Below are 18,316 nucleotides of genomic sequence, written 5' to 3' on the forward strand. Positions count from 1 at the left end.
AATCTGGATCTTGACAGCCCTTGTTTTGGTGAGGAGGGAGTGAAAGAAGAGCACCTCAAAGCTTGTGCTCAGCATAGGGGAATTTATATCGACTTCCCCTGAGCGGCAGGCAGGTACCTGCCTGCACGGGACTGCACGGATGGTCCCACGGCTCAACGCAAAGGCACAGGGACCCTTCTCTAGGGAAGGTGAGGGGAGGATGACCCTGCAGCAGGGAAGGAAAGGTCCCGGTCTCACTCACCAGGAAAAGGACGGCTGCCGGTGCAGGGCGCAGCCAGATGCATTAGGGCCGGGAAAGCCGTCGGGTTGGGTGACAGCAGGCTGGGCTGCAGGTGTGGGTGTAAGAGGAGACACGTTACACTTGGCAGCCAGGGCATCGACCGGGTCTTGGAGAGCACAGCTGATTGGGAATGAGTTATGGAGCCGGCCGCCTCCAGCGTGCTTGCTCAGAGCTGGGAAAGCCCGGCCCTGCGAGCTGTCATGCGGCAGGGGTCCGGAGCCCGGGAAATGCTGGAGCAGGAGAGGGGTGAGTCCTGCCACTGCAACGGTGGATGCAGAAGAGTTCGCTGGCCTGTTGGAAGTGTCCAAGGCACCCCAAGGTGCCCCTTTTGCTTTTCATCTTATTTAACTTTATCTCCCTCCAAATGCTAGTGGGAGGCTGCCCCCGCGGGAAGGCAGGGACTATCATGGGAGGCTGGACTGTCCCCCTTCATGGCTGGTCCCGCAGGGACTGTCTGACGTGGGTTGGCCAAGCTGCAAAGGACAGCTCCTCTTAGCCTTGCTCAGCATTCACCTCCAGATCTTTTCTAAAAACTCAGAGTTCATATGTTAAGAAATATTAGTGCCGCATTTCCTGAAAACTGTCACTATCTGTGCATAACTATAATGAAACAACTTTGCATACCTGCAGAAGAAAAGAGTGAATGTCCACGGCACTCGAGAAATAATAACCACCACAGTGAAAGAACTGAGGAGTTCAGGCTGAAAACGGGGCTGCAGCACCAAGAAGAATAAAATGAAAGTTTCCCTGAGCAGAGAGGATGCCTGGAAATAGCCGCACCTCCCCACTCTGCTCCTGTGAAGTCAGTTACAGCGAGAAAAGGCATTTTTTAATGGCACCAGAGTTTTTGAGCACTGCAGAACATTTACAAAGGTGAAACCAAAGCACAAAAAGAGCATGCAGCGTGCTCAAGGTAACAAAGAAATTCTGTGATACAGCAGGTAACCGAGCTCGGCTCTGTAGAGACTGAGCATATGCTGTAACTACTGGATCATCTTTCTCCTGTATTACATTTGCTTAGCTTGGTGATAAAAATATATGTCTTCCTCCACAGGCGTATTGACCGCATAATGCTGAACGTAGATTATGAGGTTTTATGTTTGTTTATGATGATACACGCAAACAAAATACCTGTCTTGCAAAATATTTTGGCTGCCATCCACCACAAAATAATCGTTAGGCAGAAAGCTAAGCTAAGAAACTCTTTCCCTTCAGCCACCAGAACAAGTAATTTAAAAACTAAAGAGCATTTGCCTATTTGGAAGCGCGCAGCTGGGCAAGGGTAGGGGCCCAGCAAAGTTTCTGATTAGCAAAAAGTAGTGACTTCAAAATAATGCCTCAAACCAAGGTCCTGGCCCTCCCTCAGCGCCCCCTTCTTTCCCTTTGCCGCCTTCTAAAGGTGGTTATACCGGAGGTTATCTTAACCAAAAAAATGCTCGAACGTAGCTATGTTGGGAGGCACAGTTTCAAAGAGAGGACACAGAAAATAATTAAAAGCAATATTCACCGCTCCACTTCAGAGAGCTGCTGTTTGAGCTCACAGAGGGATGAGAGGGAAAGTAGGGGATGCTTCCCGGAGAGCAAGCGAGGTGAATCGGGACAGCAGAGGGGTAGGCTCAGGACAGTGTGGGGGGGTAGGAAACAGGAGCAGATTGTGGCGAGTGGGAGATGTGGGTGGGGAAGGAGAAGCAGGTCTGTAGGTGGGGAAGCAGGAAAGCAAGGGGAGCGGGGCGGACAAGAGGATTTTGGAGAGCGGCTAGCCAGCTGGCACACATATAGCAGCTGCTGCTGTGTCAGCCTAGGAGAGTAGCTGCAGCTGCACGTTGGCCATGAATAGCAGAGGAGCAGCGTGCCGGCTGGCTGCTGGAGGGACGGGAGGCAGCCGGGGCGCTGAAAAGGCAGGGGGAGGCTCTGTGAAAGGTTTTCCGCGCAGGGGAACATGACAGCCCTTTGATTTCTGAGCTGTTTGTTCTCCAATTGTCCACTCCGGTGGATGAGCAGTACCAAAGAGTTAAAATGGGGAGGGGGGGGGAAGGGAGAGAAACAGAAGGAAAACTTAGGTCCTAAATGAGGATCCAGGCTTTGATAGCGTATCTATAGCATGCAGTTGTCTGGATGTATAGCTTTCATAGTTGTCAGCAGGGATCAAAATCAGAGGGTGCTTAAACTAAAGGAGAAATCTCTGGTCGATTACTCTCATAGTTGCTTGAGCCACCACTGGAGGAGGACATGATCCCACCACTTGGCCATCTGCTCTCTGTGCCGCACACGTCACTGAGAGCACTCTATAAGTGATCCTGTGTGAACTCCTACATGGCTGTGGGTGCGCGCACCCTTTGTGCTTCTACATGAGCACATGCATCCCATGTGTTCCTCCACAGCTGTGGGTACATGCACCCCACATGCTCCCATGGGTGCTCCCACCCTCTGTGTTTCTCTACAGCCACGGGTCCACCCACTCCATGCAGTCCTCCACAGCTGTGGGTGCTTGCCCCATGCATGCTCTCACAGCTGTGGATCATCCCACCCAATGTTCTCCTCCACAGCTACATTTACATGCACCATGTGTGCTCCTACATGGCTGTGGGCACTCCCAACCAGCACAATCTCCCATGACTCTGAGTGTGCACTCCTCCACAGCTGTAGGTGATCCCACCCTGCCCACTCCTCCACAGCTGTAGGTGATCCCACCCTGCCCACTCCTCCACAGCTGTAGGTGATCCCACCCTGCCCACTCCTCCACAGCTGTGGGCACATGAACTATGCATGCTCCTACATTGGTGGGGTGCTCTCACCCCAAGACCTTCTTCGTGACTGCCTGTTCTCACACACGTGCTCTTCCATGCCTGTACGTGCATACACTCTGTGTAATTCTACATGAGCGTAGACGCACATATCCCATATGCTCCTCCACGGCCAGGGATGCACCCACTCTACGCGCTCCCCCGCGGGTGCACACATCCCACGGTTGCTCCCTCCGACGGTGTGGGTGCGGGCACCCCGCGCCCTCCTCCGTGGCGGTGCGTTCACGCACCCCCCCACCCGCTTACACGCCAGTGCGGGCACACGCGCCCCAAAGCGCTCCTCGGCGGCGGCGGCGGGCGCTCCCACCCGGCGTGGGGGCACATCATCCCCCCCCAACCTGAGGCTGGTGGACCCCCCGCTACCAGCGGGGCAGGGCAAGGCAGGGCGGGGGCTACTACTGCCGCCCGCCGCCCTTTAAGAGCCGCGGCGGGAGCGGCGCTGGCCCCACCCGCCGGGCCGCGGGGCCGGGCCGTCCCCCTCATTAATATGAAGGCGGCGGCAGCGGCGGCGAATGGGTAATGAAGCTGTCACTCCGGCACCTACTTGTTGGGTGTCCGCGGAGCCGAGGCGCACAGAGGGCGAGCGGAGCCCGCGGGAGGGGAGCGGCGGCGGAGCGCTCCGGGCGGCCCCGCCGGCAGCTCATGCCCTGCGCCCCCCGGCGCGCTGCGGGCGGCTCCCCCGCCGCCCATGCGGCGAGCGGCCGCCGGTCCGTGGCCGGTGGGCTCGGCGGGCTCCTGTGAGGCGGCCGCGCGGAGCAGCAGGCATGCGGGGCGCCGGTCGGCGGAGCCGGGCCCCCCGCGCCGCCGCGCTCGGCCTGGCGCTGCTCCTCGCCTCCTGCGTGCAGGTAGGAGCGGGGAGGGGAGGGGAGGGGAGGCGGGGGGGGACGCGGGCGGGCGCGGGGGGCTCCGCTCACCGGACGCGGGGCGCCGGCGGCGGCGCGGCTCCCTCCTCTCCGCTGCCTTTCCACCTTGCATATATCATGTATGTAATATTTATGTATATGTATACGTATACGCGCGGGGTTGAGCCCGCAGCCGGCGAAAGTTGGATGGGGGACAGCCGGGGAGCGGCTCGCCGCAGCCCCGCGCCTCCCCCTGCGCTGCCCCCGGCCGCGGTAGTAACGGGGCCGTTCTTCCCCTTTGATTTTTATTTTTAGGTGTCCCGGTCCACGGGCTATTTCGAGCTGCGGCTTAACTCGGTGCGGAATGTAAACGGCGAGTTGTTCAATGGGGAATGCTGCGACGGCATGAAAAGCCCCCAGAACCTGGACTGTACCCGGGACGAGTGCGACACTTACGTGAAAGTCTGTCTCAAGGAATATCAGGCCAAGATCACTCCGGTCGGACCCTGCAACTACGGATTCGGATCTACCCCCGTTCTCGGTGGAAATATTTTCTATTTGAACAGCAACAAATACTCCCATCAAGGCAGAACCCCCGAGGCGGGCAGGATTGTTATTCCCTTTCAGTTTGCCTGGCCGGTAGGTTGATGATCGGGCCACTGTTATCGCTCTCTATTTTTTGTGTCGTCCCCCCCCCCCCCCCCCCCCCGCCCCGTTGTCGATTCTGCAGCGCCTGCCCGCTCCCCCGTTAGAAAGCCGGGAGAACCGCCGGTGCGCTGCCCGGGCGGGGCCGGCCGCCTCCTGGGGCTGCGGGGCACGGCCTGGCGGACGGGAGGGGGGTGGCGGGGGGTGTATGTGTGCGCTGCCTTCTCTCCGCGGAGGGGCGCGGGGGTCCGCCACAGCCTCGCCAAGGGGCTACCGGCGGCGGGGAGCGGCTGCGGAATAGCCGGCGGCGGGCTGACCGCGTGGCGGGCTCCCACACCGGCTGCGGCTCGTGCGCGAATTTATTTTAATTTTTGCCCTGTAAAAAAATAATAATAACAGCGAAAAACCGCCTCCCCCCGAAAGGCGAAGCCCGACGGCGGCCGCGCACCCCCGCCGAGCCCCCCGCGGCTCCGCGCAGCGCGGGGCTGTCCCCGGCAGGGGGCGCCGCCGCGGCGGCGCAGGTGGGGGGCGCGGCGGGGCGCGTGCCGCGGCTCGCGAAGGGCGCGAGCTGCCGGCCTTACTCCCCCTTCCTCCCTCCTCCCTCCACCCCCCCCCCCCCCCCCGGGGCGCGGGCGGGGCCGCGTGGCGGAGGCGGCGGCGGAGCGCGCGGGGGGTCTGAGGGGCGGGAGCCGGTGGGTGTGAGGGCGGGGGGCAGCCGCGGGGGCCTCTCGCGTCCCAAGCGCAGCGAGCTCCCCCCTTTCCACACACACGCGCACCTGCGCTGGGCTGAGCGCGGCGCTCGCCGTCTCCCGGGTGGCGAAGGGAGGCCGGAGCCGCCCGCCTCCGGACCCACGAATCGGGAGGGGGCGTCCGAAGCGGAGCCCGGCTCTGATCCTGTCAGCAACCGGATCGGTGCCTCGGCTGCGCGGCGGCGGGGGCTGCGGGCGTCTGCGTGCGAGACCCCGGTGCTGCCGCCCCCGTCCCTCCCTTCAGGATCTCGGAGGGTTCTGTGACTCGTCTCCCGATCCGTTCCCTCAGCCCGCAGCTCCGAGGGGGCGCATCCGCAGGGGCTGCGGGCCAAGGCGCGTTCCTGTCCTCGGAGGACGGGGGTACTGCCTTCTGCTTGTTGGGGGCGCTGGGTGCGGAGCGGGGAGCGGCGGGCGGGAGGGAGGGAAGGCCGTGGCTTCGTGCCCGGCTGCAGGCAGGTAGGGTCCTGCAGGGAGTTTCACAGCTGTTGCTCCTGGCCTGTCCAAGTGGGCCACGGGGTGGAAGCTGGCAAGTTGCGAGGTGCTGAGGAATGGGGATGGTGCAATGCCCGAGCTCAAGAGGGAGATGAGTACGGGAAGCCTCGGTACCTGTGGATGGTGTTTGGCACCTGGTGACTAACAGATGAAATGGCCCTTGCTGACCTCTCGAGATTATGCAGCTCGCAGGATCTTTGTTACTTGGAAAACTGCTGCTAGGGGTGGTCAGGGACAAAACTGCTCACTCGTATTTTCTGCAAAAGGAAACCAGTCCCCGTAAATCACTTCACTTTCTGTGCTACCAGGGACCCTCCCACCTGGTGCTCATGCACCTCAAATTAAGAACTGACTGCTGTGAGGCATTTGCATTCCGATTGCCAAGTTGGGGTGTTTTGATTGCATTTGTCGGTGCTGTGAGCCTGTTGAAGTAAGAAAGATTCCTGTTAATGGATATAGCCAATACCATAAAAACAGGTATTTAGAACTCTGCTCTTTAGTTGTAAGATCAAAGGGAAAATTAAGATTCGTTCTCCTCTTTATTGACCATTTAATATAGGCTTGGTGAAATCATAAACTCTTCAGTAGGAGATTTTGGTAACGTTAGCACCTCAAACCTTTTATGTTACCTGCATGAGGAAGTAAAGGTAACTTAACTCACGCTTTTATTTTGCCATTTTCTAGTAGTGCTACTTGAAACAAGAGGAGGGTTTGATAATCCTTACAGTGCAGGTCCCTAAGACCAGCCTTCTTTGGTTTTTCTCTGCTGGAATAAGCACATTCCTATCTTGCAGCTGCCGGATATTGTTGCTCTATGCTCATCAAGTCCTAAGAAAGGCCTGTTTGACCTACCTCTTGCAGGTAAATTGCCACAGTGTCGCTAGCATACAATGCCATGTCTGCTGCTATTTCTTTTTTTTTTTTTGTCACTGCCTGCAGCATTTTAAAGGACTTGAAACATTGGGTCTTTCCTTCCACCTTTTTTTGCAGCTGTTGCAAAGCAGCCTGTAGTTTATTTCAGCAGTCCCAGTGCAGTTTAGTGGGTGGTTGGCTGATTTTTGGAAGGTTTACTGAATACTCTCCCTGCCCACCCTTGATTCTAAAAATAAGTTGTGTAGTAGTTGTGCTTTTAAAAACAGTCCCTGTATTGCAGCCTGTGGATACAGTTGTGGAAAGAAGTTCCTCCTGTATCTCGTGGTTTACATTTTGAAATCTGGACATTCAGTCTGTTGATGGGAAACACGGCATCTTTGTCACAACTGTACATAAGCTGTATAGACTCTGCAAGGAGAGGCTTAATTGTAATGCTAGTTTAATGCAAAGTTTTTTTGAAATAGATTGGGTTCCTAGGTTAGGTCTCAACTCCCTGGGGTAATTTCAAAATTATTCTCAAATACTATGCTCTCTCTGCTCAAGTTTGCAAACAAGAAAGAACAATATGGATGTAGTCTTTTCATATGACTTTTTTTTTTTTGCCATGCAACAGTAACGAAATTAATGTTCCTTTATTGAATATGCTGGGAAGGGACAAGACTAAAGAGAACCAGAAATTGTGTCCTTCGCTTATGAAACAAATTTACCTTTGTGTGCTAGCAGTGGGCGAAGGACTTATTTCAGTAGTTCTAGATTGGATTATTAAGACTGAGAAATCCAACCCTAATGAAAGGCAGCATTGGTATATGTGGACTTCTTACTGAACCTCATCTGAACGATAGCTCCCTCATTGAAGGAGACTAACATATTAATGTCTAAATTGCTCGAGGGAGGCTTTCTTGACGACTGTTTGATATTGCAGTGTCCTGAGCTAGCAGTAGCTCTAAGGCAAGTAGTATCTTGAAAACTGGCTTTTTACCTTGGTTTTCTTATACTGATTTTTTTTTTTTAATTTTAGATGGTAAATTTTTACTCTGAAATTCAGTTAAGTATCTCTTCTGTAAAGCTGCAGTACCCAGAGTTCAGTGATTTCTACTGTTTGACACAGTGTCAGTTATGCAGTTTATTCCTATTTCCTGTCTTTTTTTAATAACATCAGTCTGATCACTGATTTGCAAGAGGAGCTTGGGATATTGCCAAAAAATTCTTAAAATTGCTACCTTGGGATACATCATAAGCAGAAATCTGGCAGTGGGAGAGGCTGAGGAACAGCTAGAACAATACAGCTGTCGTCTTCACCCACCTACCTCACATTTTTTTCTTTGCCTCCTGCTGTAAAACTTGAAGCTTAATGCTCATTTGAGACTGTTAACAAACAAATGATGCAATTAAAATTTATATGCAACTTTAAAACAAAAAAGACGGGAGAACTCAAGTAGTTTTGAAGAATCAGTTCTGATGACTTACACAGTTTAGGTTCATTAGTCTTGAGTGTTTTTTTTCCCAGCACAAAGCTGTTAATTCAGACACTGAAGCTTCAGAAATACCTTCCACAACAATATTTATCAATGACAGTTAGGTTATTAGGTTTTAAAGTTAAAGTTGTTCTTCTGGATGGGTTATGTGGAACCATTTTTTATACTCCTTTGCAAGATGGCATGAAATGGAGTTGTGTGTGTGTGGTTTTTCCCTCCACCCTGTTCCTTCCCTTAGGGAATTCACAGCTTTTCCTGCACTGTAAATATTGGTATGGCATCCATTACTTCACTTAATTAGTCATATAGAGGAATTGTTCTGACTAGTTGTGGATGTTGAAATTGTGTATTATAGTATGCATCGCTATCTCTCCTCAGTCCCTCTGTCCTCTGGTTTTGAGATTCTAGTGTGACTGACTGACAGTGCAGTATACGTATGAGTACAGTATACTCTGTACTCCACAGGTGAACTTCAGAGTTTAGGGCCTTGGAGATAAGTAGCAGAAACAAGCAATTTCACTTCTCTTTTTTCCTTGAGAGACCTTAGCTAGGACTCTGTGTACCTGTCTGAAGAAGGGATAGTAAACGTTCAGGCAGCCTTCAACTTGCTTGGGTTCCTTCCCTGCTAGAATGTCGGCAACTAATTTATTGCTTTTGCAAGCACTGATATTAAGTTTTTTCCTAATTGGAGTGTGATCGTAGCACCTCTCTGTACCCTTCTGAAGTACTGTTAACTTTCAGGTAAATAAAAATGAGTGAAAGTATATAAACTTAACATCTATGCTCTGTGTAAGTTTCATCCATGTGCAGTCCATATGTGAGTCTTATCCAAATGCCTGGAAGGGGTTCAGTCTTGATCTAAAACATACACAGGAGCATGAACCATCAAATGTGTAAAGCTGTTGAGAGGTTAACTTGGCTGCAGCAGTAAATGTTGAATTTCTTAGAAAGCAACCCGTCCTCTGCCAAAACCCAAGCAGGAATACTTGACCTTATAGCTTTTATTACTTAATGGGTACAGTGTTCTGTTTGGCACTTTCAGATTTTGTCTACTTCAGTATAGGTTTCTGCATCAAGCTCTCTGTCCTTCTAATTTGAAAAATGAAGGTGATTAGGCCTTTGAGGGCATCTAAACTTGAAGTGTGTTATCTGGGTGTATCCTTGTGTGTATCCTTGGTGCCTGTAGGGAATTAGGTAGCCTGACGACAGGAAATGTTCTTGTCTATTTTTATTTGGCTGGTAGATCTGCAGTTGGTCTGCCTTCTGTCTTAACACAGCCATCACTACTCTCTGATCAGGATCTTGAGGCCTTGTAATAAAAGCATCCTGGATTAGATTACTCCATGCTCCCTGGTAGAGTAAACATGTATCTTGTCAGCTTGAATGACAACCCATTGTGACAGATATGCTTCAATTAAGCAGGTTAACTTTAGGCCATTTACCACTGAAAAAGGTGCTTGTAGATAGCTGTACCTGAGGAACAGTATGTACATGAAAAAGATCAGAATTTCACAAAAGAAGCATGCTCAAGTGATACACAGCAAGCTTTACCTCTAAATAGTTGTTCTTTGCTCCATTGAAACTCCTTTTAGAAAAAACATAAGCCCGTGCAAACATGCTGTCCCAAGCAAGACCCGAGGGCAGGGAATAAGAAGTGAGAGCAAGACCTTATGCCAAAATGTAAAATTCACCTGGTATAGTGATGAGTTATAATGTACATACATCACACCTCATTAGCAGAGGAAGTCAGCATGGGAAAAAATAATGTAGTTGATAAATGTTTATGTAGTTCATCAATATATGGCTAATGTCTTATTTGCCAGCAGCCTAACTCTTTTTTTTTTTTTTTTTTCTTTCTTTTTTTCTTTCCCCCCAGGTGGAAGGCTCTGCTGATAGCACAAAGCTTCCTTTTTAATACTTGACCACTTTCCCCCTCCCTGAGCTTGCTGCTTGTTTACTGACTCTGCCTGATTGGCTTGTCAGTATACTTTAGGACTGCTGTGGGTGCCTGGCATACCAAACTGTTTCTTATTTTGACAAAACACCTGCAGTCCTTGTGCTCATGAAGCCTTCCTCTGCCTGTTGCAATTCAGGGGGAGATATATTGTGGATCAGAAAACATGGATCCATGTTTCCTCAGTCTCAGAAGGTAGATCAGGGAATCAAATGCTTTCACCTGCTCAGAACTGTATTTGCCTTCAAACTTTTTTGATCAGAAATGAAAGGTTGAGGCTGGAGGAATGGTTTACTATATAAATGATACCCCTTTAGTTTCAAGTTACACAAACACAAAGAGTAGCTTTCAGGTTTTGTTATACTCTTTCCTAAAAGAAGATAATCGGGTGATGTTTTAGAGATGGACATTAGCAATGCTGGGTAGTGACAACTCCAGTTGATTTCAATAGCAGCTGCAGGTGTCACCTCTAAAAAAAAAAAAAAAAAAAAATAATCAAGGCCTTAATGGTGAGCACTTCAGAACCACTCTTTGAAAAAGGGATTTATTATTGGCATGCTGTGTGTGCCAGCAACTATTTGCAGCTTGCCCAGAATAGAAAGCCTAAAGACTTAAGTTTCATGTAACTATAGAAAATCTCTCTTCTAATTTTAAGCAGAAATGTTCTTTGCACTCTTAATCTTTCATACATTGATGTCACTAAATCTAGAATTTCTTATGTCTTTGAAATAAATATGCCTCAGAGGACAGTATTCTAACTATTTAAGCTTTTATACCTTAAAGTTCTGGGAGGTTTTTGAATGTCACAGAGATGGTGAGATAGTAAAGAACACTTCTATTTATACTCCTTGAAAGCTTCCTTAAGTAAACACTTGCTTATTTATTAGAAACACTGAGGCTGAACTCAAAACTTGCAGACAAATAACCTTACCTCCCAGATGAGTGGTACAGCTTATATACCTCTTGTCAAATTTTTAATCTTTATTCCAGAAGGTACTCCAGCCAGCCTATCAGTGAAATGCTACACTTTTAGCCACGCAGCTGGTGTGCACATTAAATCTTTGACTGAAAATGGAATAGGTATTAGTAAGGGTTACACTTACACTAGAGGATGTGAACTGGAGAAGAGGGTGAGGTAGAAACAGCATGTTTGATTCACCATAATGTGATGGAGGCTTCATAGCACTGTCTTTGGGCTGTATGAAGATGTTTCAAGCACTGTTTTCTCAAAAAAAAAAAAAAAAAAAAAGTCTGTTTATGAAAGGTCTGCTAGAGACATGACTACTTGTAGCTTTAATCTTAAACAATGAAGTTTATCTTTAGCATAGTTGGTTGGGGTAAAACCATAATTGGTTGTGTTTATATCAGACTTGTGATGTTTGGCCTAATTGGGCTGTGTTCCCACTGTATTGTGGACTTTCTGAGAGATCCTGTGAAGTTCAAGGAAATCTGTTGGTGTAGATGTTGAGAAGCATTGTGTTGTAAAAGCTACTTTCTGTGTTTGACGCTACTGCTTGTAATCCTTGCGCAAGTCCAGCTCGCTTTGAGATACTGTTAGAGTTCGCTGTTCATCAGCAGCACAAAAGCTGCAAAAAATTAAGCTTCTGTCAAACAATAAATGATGTGAAACAACTACATTTTCTGGATGTAAAAAATGCCACAAACTGTTTAGTGGATTTTTAATCTGTTTGTCATTAATCAGTTGCCACAAAGTTTTTCTTGTATGAGCAGGATTGTATTTGAGACAGATGTGCAAGGTAAACGATGATGATTTTTTTTTTTTTTTAACTTTTAAAATTACTTTTGTGCTATCCCTGTGGGCTGGTAGCTGTGTGGCCCCTCTTTTGAGCAATGCCATTGAGTCACTACGTGTAGGTGAGATAAGTGGAATTCATCTTTTCTGTGTAGTCTGACTCCTTCACTTGTTTTTCCTGTAGGTGTTGCTTTGTGCGAGTGTTGGCTCTGAAAAACATGCTATGAACTTACTTTAGAAACTACTTTATTAAGTTCATAAAGCAGCTATGATTGCATTGTATACTTAGTCATCTGCAGAAGCTTTAAATTACTGTGTGCCTGAAAGCTTCCCTCCCTCCTCTTCTGAAAACAAGGCCAATGTTTTGTCAACTCTGTGTGGGTCCTATTTGCATTGCTTTCTCTGGTTCAGAGCTGCTCAGCCTACTGAAGAGACTAAAAAGGGAGGGTCACTTTCCTGCTAGCACATCAACTTACTTTCCCTTGGTCCTCTCCAGTTCTAGCTGCTAGTAATCCTCTGCTCCGGAAAAAAACTTGGGAGCAGCAGTTTGGAAGGAGAAAGGCTACTTCAAGTAGTGAGGAACAAAAGTATTCTGGCTCCTTAATGCTTAGCCAGATGCTTACCAAAGGATAGTCGCTACTGTTCCTTGCCAGTAACTCCACCATTCTCTTCCTCTTTAGCACTCTAATATGCCTTTGGGCTTCTTGCTAGAAAGCTACTCTGGCTTCTGGTTAGTGGGTGTCTAAAATTGATCGGGTTTTGGTGCCAGAGATGACTACTGGCAGTACTGGCTGCCATAGCCAGTTGGTGGCTTTTGAGCTGCATGTTCAGCTGTCATGTGAACAGGAGGTGGATATGTAGACTGACCATTTTCCCCTACCACTGCCCCCAGGGTTGGGGAATGAACCAGTGTAGATGGCTAAGACCACCTGTTGGGCACCTGCTGAACTTCTGCCTCCCATGGGGTGGTGGGACCATCTTAGAGCTGCTGCCTTCCCCTGCTGTACACCCAGGGAGACCTGTTGGGAGGGAGAAAGATGAATAGAGCTGTGTGATGGCTCTTATATAGATCATCCTGAGTCAGGGAGGAGTGGCTGTCCCTGATTTAACCATAGACTTTTGGTGTCTTTGCTTACTGTATAAGGAAAAATACTCTATATAAAACTTAGCCTCTACTTAAGACAACAGTCTTAAAGATTATCACATGTCCATTAATATTATAGATAAACAATGAAGCTAGACTAGGACTGAACAGATTAATTTATTTTTCAGTTACTCAGATTCCTTTGGCTTTTCTTTTTCCTGGTCTAATGACCAGAGTTTTGCTGAAAGACACTTGGTTTTAGAAATCCAATGCGTGCGACATAGTAGATATATTTCAGCATCACCAGAGATTTAAATACCATCCAGCTCTGTGAGATAAATGTTTGCTGTTTCCCTGAGATGTCTCTAATGCTGCATTTGATATTAAGTATTTTTCTTGTGATTATTTTCTGACAATGTTGTACGGTTATAAAATCTTGTTGGTTAAGAGTTAGGCTGTAGCTTATGCTCGCTTATTAAACTTTATTCACAAGGTCATTTTTTAGAGTTGTAGTTAGCCTTTATTCTCTATAAAAAGGAGGAAATTTAAAGGTTTCTTTTATTAATTGCTGTTTCAGAAATAATCACAAGAAAAATACTTAATATCAAATGCAGCATTAGAGACATCTCAGGGAAACAGCAAACATTTATCTCACAGAGCTGGATGGTATTTAAATCTCTGGTGATGCTGAAATATATCTACTATGTCGCACGCATTGGATTTCTAAAACCAAGTGTCTTTCAGCAAAACTCTGGTCATTAGACCAGGAAAAAGAAAAGCCAAAGGAATCTGAGTAACTGAAAAATAAATTAATCTGTTCAGTCCTAGTCTAGCTTCATTGTTTATCTATAATATTAATGGACATGTGATAATCTTTAAGACTGTTGTCTTAAGTAGAGGCTAAGTTTTATATAGAGTATTTTTCCTTATACAGTAAGCAAAGACACCAAAAGTCTATGGTTAAATCAGGGACAGCCACTCCTCCCTGACTCAGGATGATCTATATAAGAGCCATCACACAGCTCTATTCATCTTTCTCCCTCCCAACAGGATGTGTTCTGGTGTTGTGTTGTTTTTGTTTTTTTTTGTTCAGTATATTACTATTTGATTATTATGACACTTAAATAGTTCTTGCAATGCCTCTTCTACTTCCAGATAGTCCACTAGTTCTCTAGTCTCTCCTATGCTTTCTAGTATGATGGACATACCAACCTTAAGTAACTTTAAGCATCTAATGTTCGAATTGGATAAAATTTACATTTCTGGACTTCCAGTGAGTAGGCGATATTAATACTGATGCAGTATCTTAAAACTGGTAGAAAATGATGTCTACCTTAAAACACAGTCTACGCTTTTAATGTTAAAGGTCCAAGATTCCAGCTGGAGAACTTAAATTCTAATTAGGGAGCTTTTCATACTTGGAAGACTTGACTGACATGCTTTAAGCAGTAAGTTGAGAAATATGTAAATAGTTTAATTATTGATCTACTGCAATCAAGACTGAAGTAGAAATTTTTCAGGGTGTGCAATTTTTGGTGCAATTTACTGTTCTTCCTATTGGCTGAGGACAATTTTAATAGGACTGGACTGGTAATACAAGCTGCTGCTTAATACATTTTAGTGGTAGTTCCTTTCTCTTACACCATGTGCAAAAACGTTTTTGTGCGTGTGCTTTTGATAGTTCTGATTCTCTTTTACATTACAGTAACATGATTTTCCTTATATCACAACATGGAGTTCTTACTGTATGTTTAGACTTGCATACACGCTTAAGACGTTGGTTGTCAAATATTTAGCGCTCCTGCGGTGCTTTCTGATGCCTTGCTGTTAAATTGTGATAACTTCAGGGTTCTGTGATTTATAGCTTGTAGTCACTTCACATCTCCTCCTCTTGCTCTGTAAGAGGTGAAGAGTGAAGTGGTTGCACAAACCTAGCTAGTGGCAGATCTTGATAGGTTAATTCCCAGATTTCAAATCCCTTCTTTCTAACACTGCATATTCTGGACTTAAAGTGTGGACTGTCAAAACGTAATTGTCACAGGGCTTAGAAGAACAAACTGTTGCATATCAACAGATCTGCTCAAGCTACTCCCAGATCACCATAAATGTAAGGTAAATAAAATAAGCTTTAGCTGGCAGGAAAAGATAGCCTTGGCTTGTGGCAGCTTGCTATCGGTGATAATTTGTCCCTAAGGCCTTAAGATGGATTTTCAAGATTTGGTAGTCTGTGAAACATCAGCTTGACAAAGAATCTGGAGAAGGGTGAACATCAGAAGAGTCAGTGGCAAATGAAGTACTAACGAAACTGAAAAGCATTCACTAGGACTTTGCTAGTAGAGTAGCTTACTCTACATGGCTTCATTCTGTTCTCCATTGATACATTGAGGAAAGCTGTAACACTGGTACCCAGCAGAGAAGTAACTAGGGGTCAAAAATGAAATGAACTTGAAGACTTGCTGACGTAATTTCCCTTTCATAGCTTCCAAATCCAGGACAAGGGGAAGAAGAAAAAAAAAAAAAAAAAAAAAAAAAAGAGAAGCACTCTTCTCTTGCTTAGAGTAAATATACAGGGCAAGTGCTGGCTGTCAAAGGTTGTTCTATGTACTTTGCTATGTTTGTTACAAAGTTTTCCTTCCAAAGGCATGCCAATTTGTGGGTTTTGTCTGATTTGTAGTAATATAAAGCTATATCAGATCCCCGCCAGTTTACACTAATCTGAAATATATGATTTGATATTAAACTTCTGATGCTGCTTTTTTATGGTGGGATTGATGAAGTCTTGGTTGCCATATATTCAAATAGGTATCTTGGAATTGTAGCCTACATCTACTGCGGTATGCTGTGTTTGCTGCTGTAAGCAGTTCATCTTTAATAGTAATTAAATACAGCATAGTGGTTGGTGCTGCAAACATGGTAAAGATTTACTGTAGCCACACTGTTCAGACGATTCAGTCCTGCTACTGGAATATGATACAAGCATTTGTTTCAGGAACATCTTAATGAACTTATTTTCTCCACAACTAAACTCTGGTGCTCCCATGTATATTTAACTAAGTGTGCATGTCTATGTGCAGAATCTCTGTTTAATCCTTTATTCAAGTTTCTTCCATGTGTTGATCTACGTGAAAATTTGCACCATCTCTTACTGTGGTGGCTGTTATTTTTCTGCTCAACTTATACACGTAAATTTATGGAGAACAGCAAGACATGGATATAGCATTGGTTGTGTTTGCAGTGTCCTTGTTCAGAGAGCTGAGGCAGTTGTAAGGGAAGGTGAGCAGCTACCTGTGAAGTTGAAATAAGGTGTTGTCTTTCCATTTGTTTCTCTGCCAGCCTTTTTAGCATGTGCAGAAATTCAAAACTGAGCTGGTGTTCAGTTTGGGGCTGAAATGAAGGACACTTTAAGTGCATTATCCACTTTTTCTAGATTAATAATATGTCTGTTCCTAGCTGTGAGGAAATCTACACAATCTATTTGATAAGTGTCTTGTGCAAACATGAAGTTCAAATTGACTGAAACTTGTGCAACTCGTGTAGCAATAAGACCTAGACATTTATGTTCCTTTATGGCGAAAAGGCCTCTGACAATATCTGTGCTCAGAGCCAATGCCATTGGAGAAAAACAATGCATCTTGTTTGGAGCTATATGGATGTTTGATCAGTCAGCTGTTGCCATCACTGTGGGCCAGCGAAGCCTTTGCCTTGCATGTCGTCTTTCAAATGTGACTGGTGCTGCCCCACCTAGCTCTTGGATTGACTTGGGTGGGTGGGACGGATGAGAGAGTTGAAGAGGACTTAGAAGAACAGTGCCCTTGTCCCTGTGCTCCCTTAGGAACAGAGGTTGAGTATGGGCTTCTCCTCTTCCTGAGGCAAGACATCTAGGCTCATTAGCTTAAATTGGTTTTGTGGGCATTTGTTTTTTTCAGAAACAAAGGGAAAGACTGCAGTGCTATCCACTGCTAACATTATTTAAAATGGTTAATATTAAAACACTACTCTCTATTCCTGGGAACTTTGCATACATAGAACTTGGGGGCATGCTTTTTTTTTCTGTATTTGCCTACCTTCTTAGTATGCATATTTCCAATACAAAAGAGAGAGCATGCAGGTGTTCTGTGTTTAGAACAATAATTAAAGTATGTTATTACATAGTTAGTTTAATTCCCTCTTGACTTCAAGTTGAAATTATAATGATGCATGGCTTGAAGTGCCCAGAGGACACTAATATCCATGCCACATGGAGTGTGGAGGGGAAGGGAAGAGCAGTATTAATTACTAGTTCATCTTTGAATTCTAAATATTAGCATAAAACAAGTCTTGCACTAACCATTAATGGGTCTTCATGGTCGTTACATACACTTCAAAAGAGACAATCTAGCTACACTTTCATTAATGCAACAAGAAAGTATACATATTATGGATTTAATTTATCTTGGACTTCTTCCAGAAAGTTAGGAAAAGAGTAGGACATGGATACTTGGTTAATATCAAGTTTGTCTGAAACAGTTCAAAGGTGGTAGCAAGGCTGAAAGCTTCCACTTAAATCTAATAAAATGATCTTAAGGTTGTACCCAACTGTCTGCATGGCATTGTACTTGTACATGTCTCTTTCTAAAAGGCTTTTTTCTCTATTCTGTAATTTCATCAATACTTTCTTCTGTTCTTTGCTATTGGATTAATTTAGTGGTTTTCTGGAAACTGGTAGTGTTAACTCCAGCTGTGGTGGAGAGGACTGTATCTTAATAGCTGTGAAGTCATTAAAGTATCTTAAGATTTAAATAGCTTGTTTATTTCCTTTCATATAATGATCAGGTAAAACGTCTACTGAAACTTAATCCTGTGACTGTCCATCTAAAATAGTGTTTTCTGGCGGGTTTCTGACTTCTTTTTTTCGTTTTGTCCACTAAAATTGGATAGTTGCAGAGAAACATCTGCTGGAATTGTTACTCTTTTCTCTTGTATACAACTTCTGCTTTTTAATCTCAATTTCTAATCTCAATTAAAAGTCAATACCTTGTGTTCTCCCTGAATAGTATGGAAGAGAAGGCTATTATTTGAGGTTCTTGCAGGTTTGCAGAATTGATGTGCACGGAGTTAATTTCATTTTCCTTCCTGCTGCTTCTGCTCTAGAACTGTCAAAAAGATAAATGAAACCTGGGGAGGTTACACTACGCTCTCCTGTTTGAGAGAGACAGGTACAGTATAAACTGTGGTACTTGTTTGACTACCCTTAGGTAAACTAGTAGGGTGTTGTCTCTTCTTTTTGAGTGGTTGTAGTATAGCATACCAAATTCTATTGCTTTGATAGCCATTATATTTAGAATATTTTTTTTCTAACTGGCTGGCGTTTCTACTATCTAATTTC

General features: G+C 45.9%; 1 protein-coding gene across 1 annotated transcript in view; it reads left to right on the top strand.

Moving 5' to 3' along the window:
* Positions 1 to 3,596: 3,596 nt before the first annotated feature.
* The window catches only part of JAG2 (jagged canonical Notch ligand 2), a gene marked incomplete at its 5' end in the record, with an annotated part of 74,024 nt that continues 59,304 nt past the window's right edge, over positions 3,597 to 18,316 (top strand). The window contains 2 exons of the mRNA XM_082485778.1: positions 3,597 to 3,929; positions 4,242 to 4,565. Coding sequence (XP_082341904.1) covers positions 3,597 to 3,929; positions 4,242 to 4,565 — 657 coding nt within the window. The remainder of the gene's footprint in view (positions 3,930 to 4,241; positions 4,566 to 18,316) is intronic.

Source organism: Vanellus vanellus (genome assembly GCF_965231255.1).
Source record: "Vanellus vanellus genome assembly, chromosome: 6".
In the NCBI taxonomy this organism is placed as follows: domain Eukaryota; kingdom Metazoa; phylum Chordata; class Aves; order Charadriiformes; family Charadriidae; genus Vanellus; species Vanellus vanellus.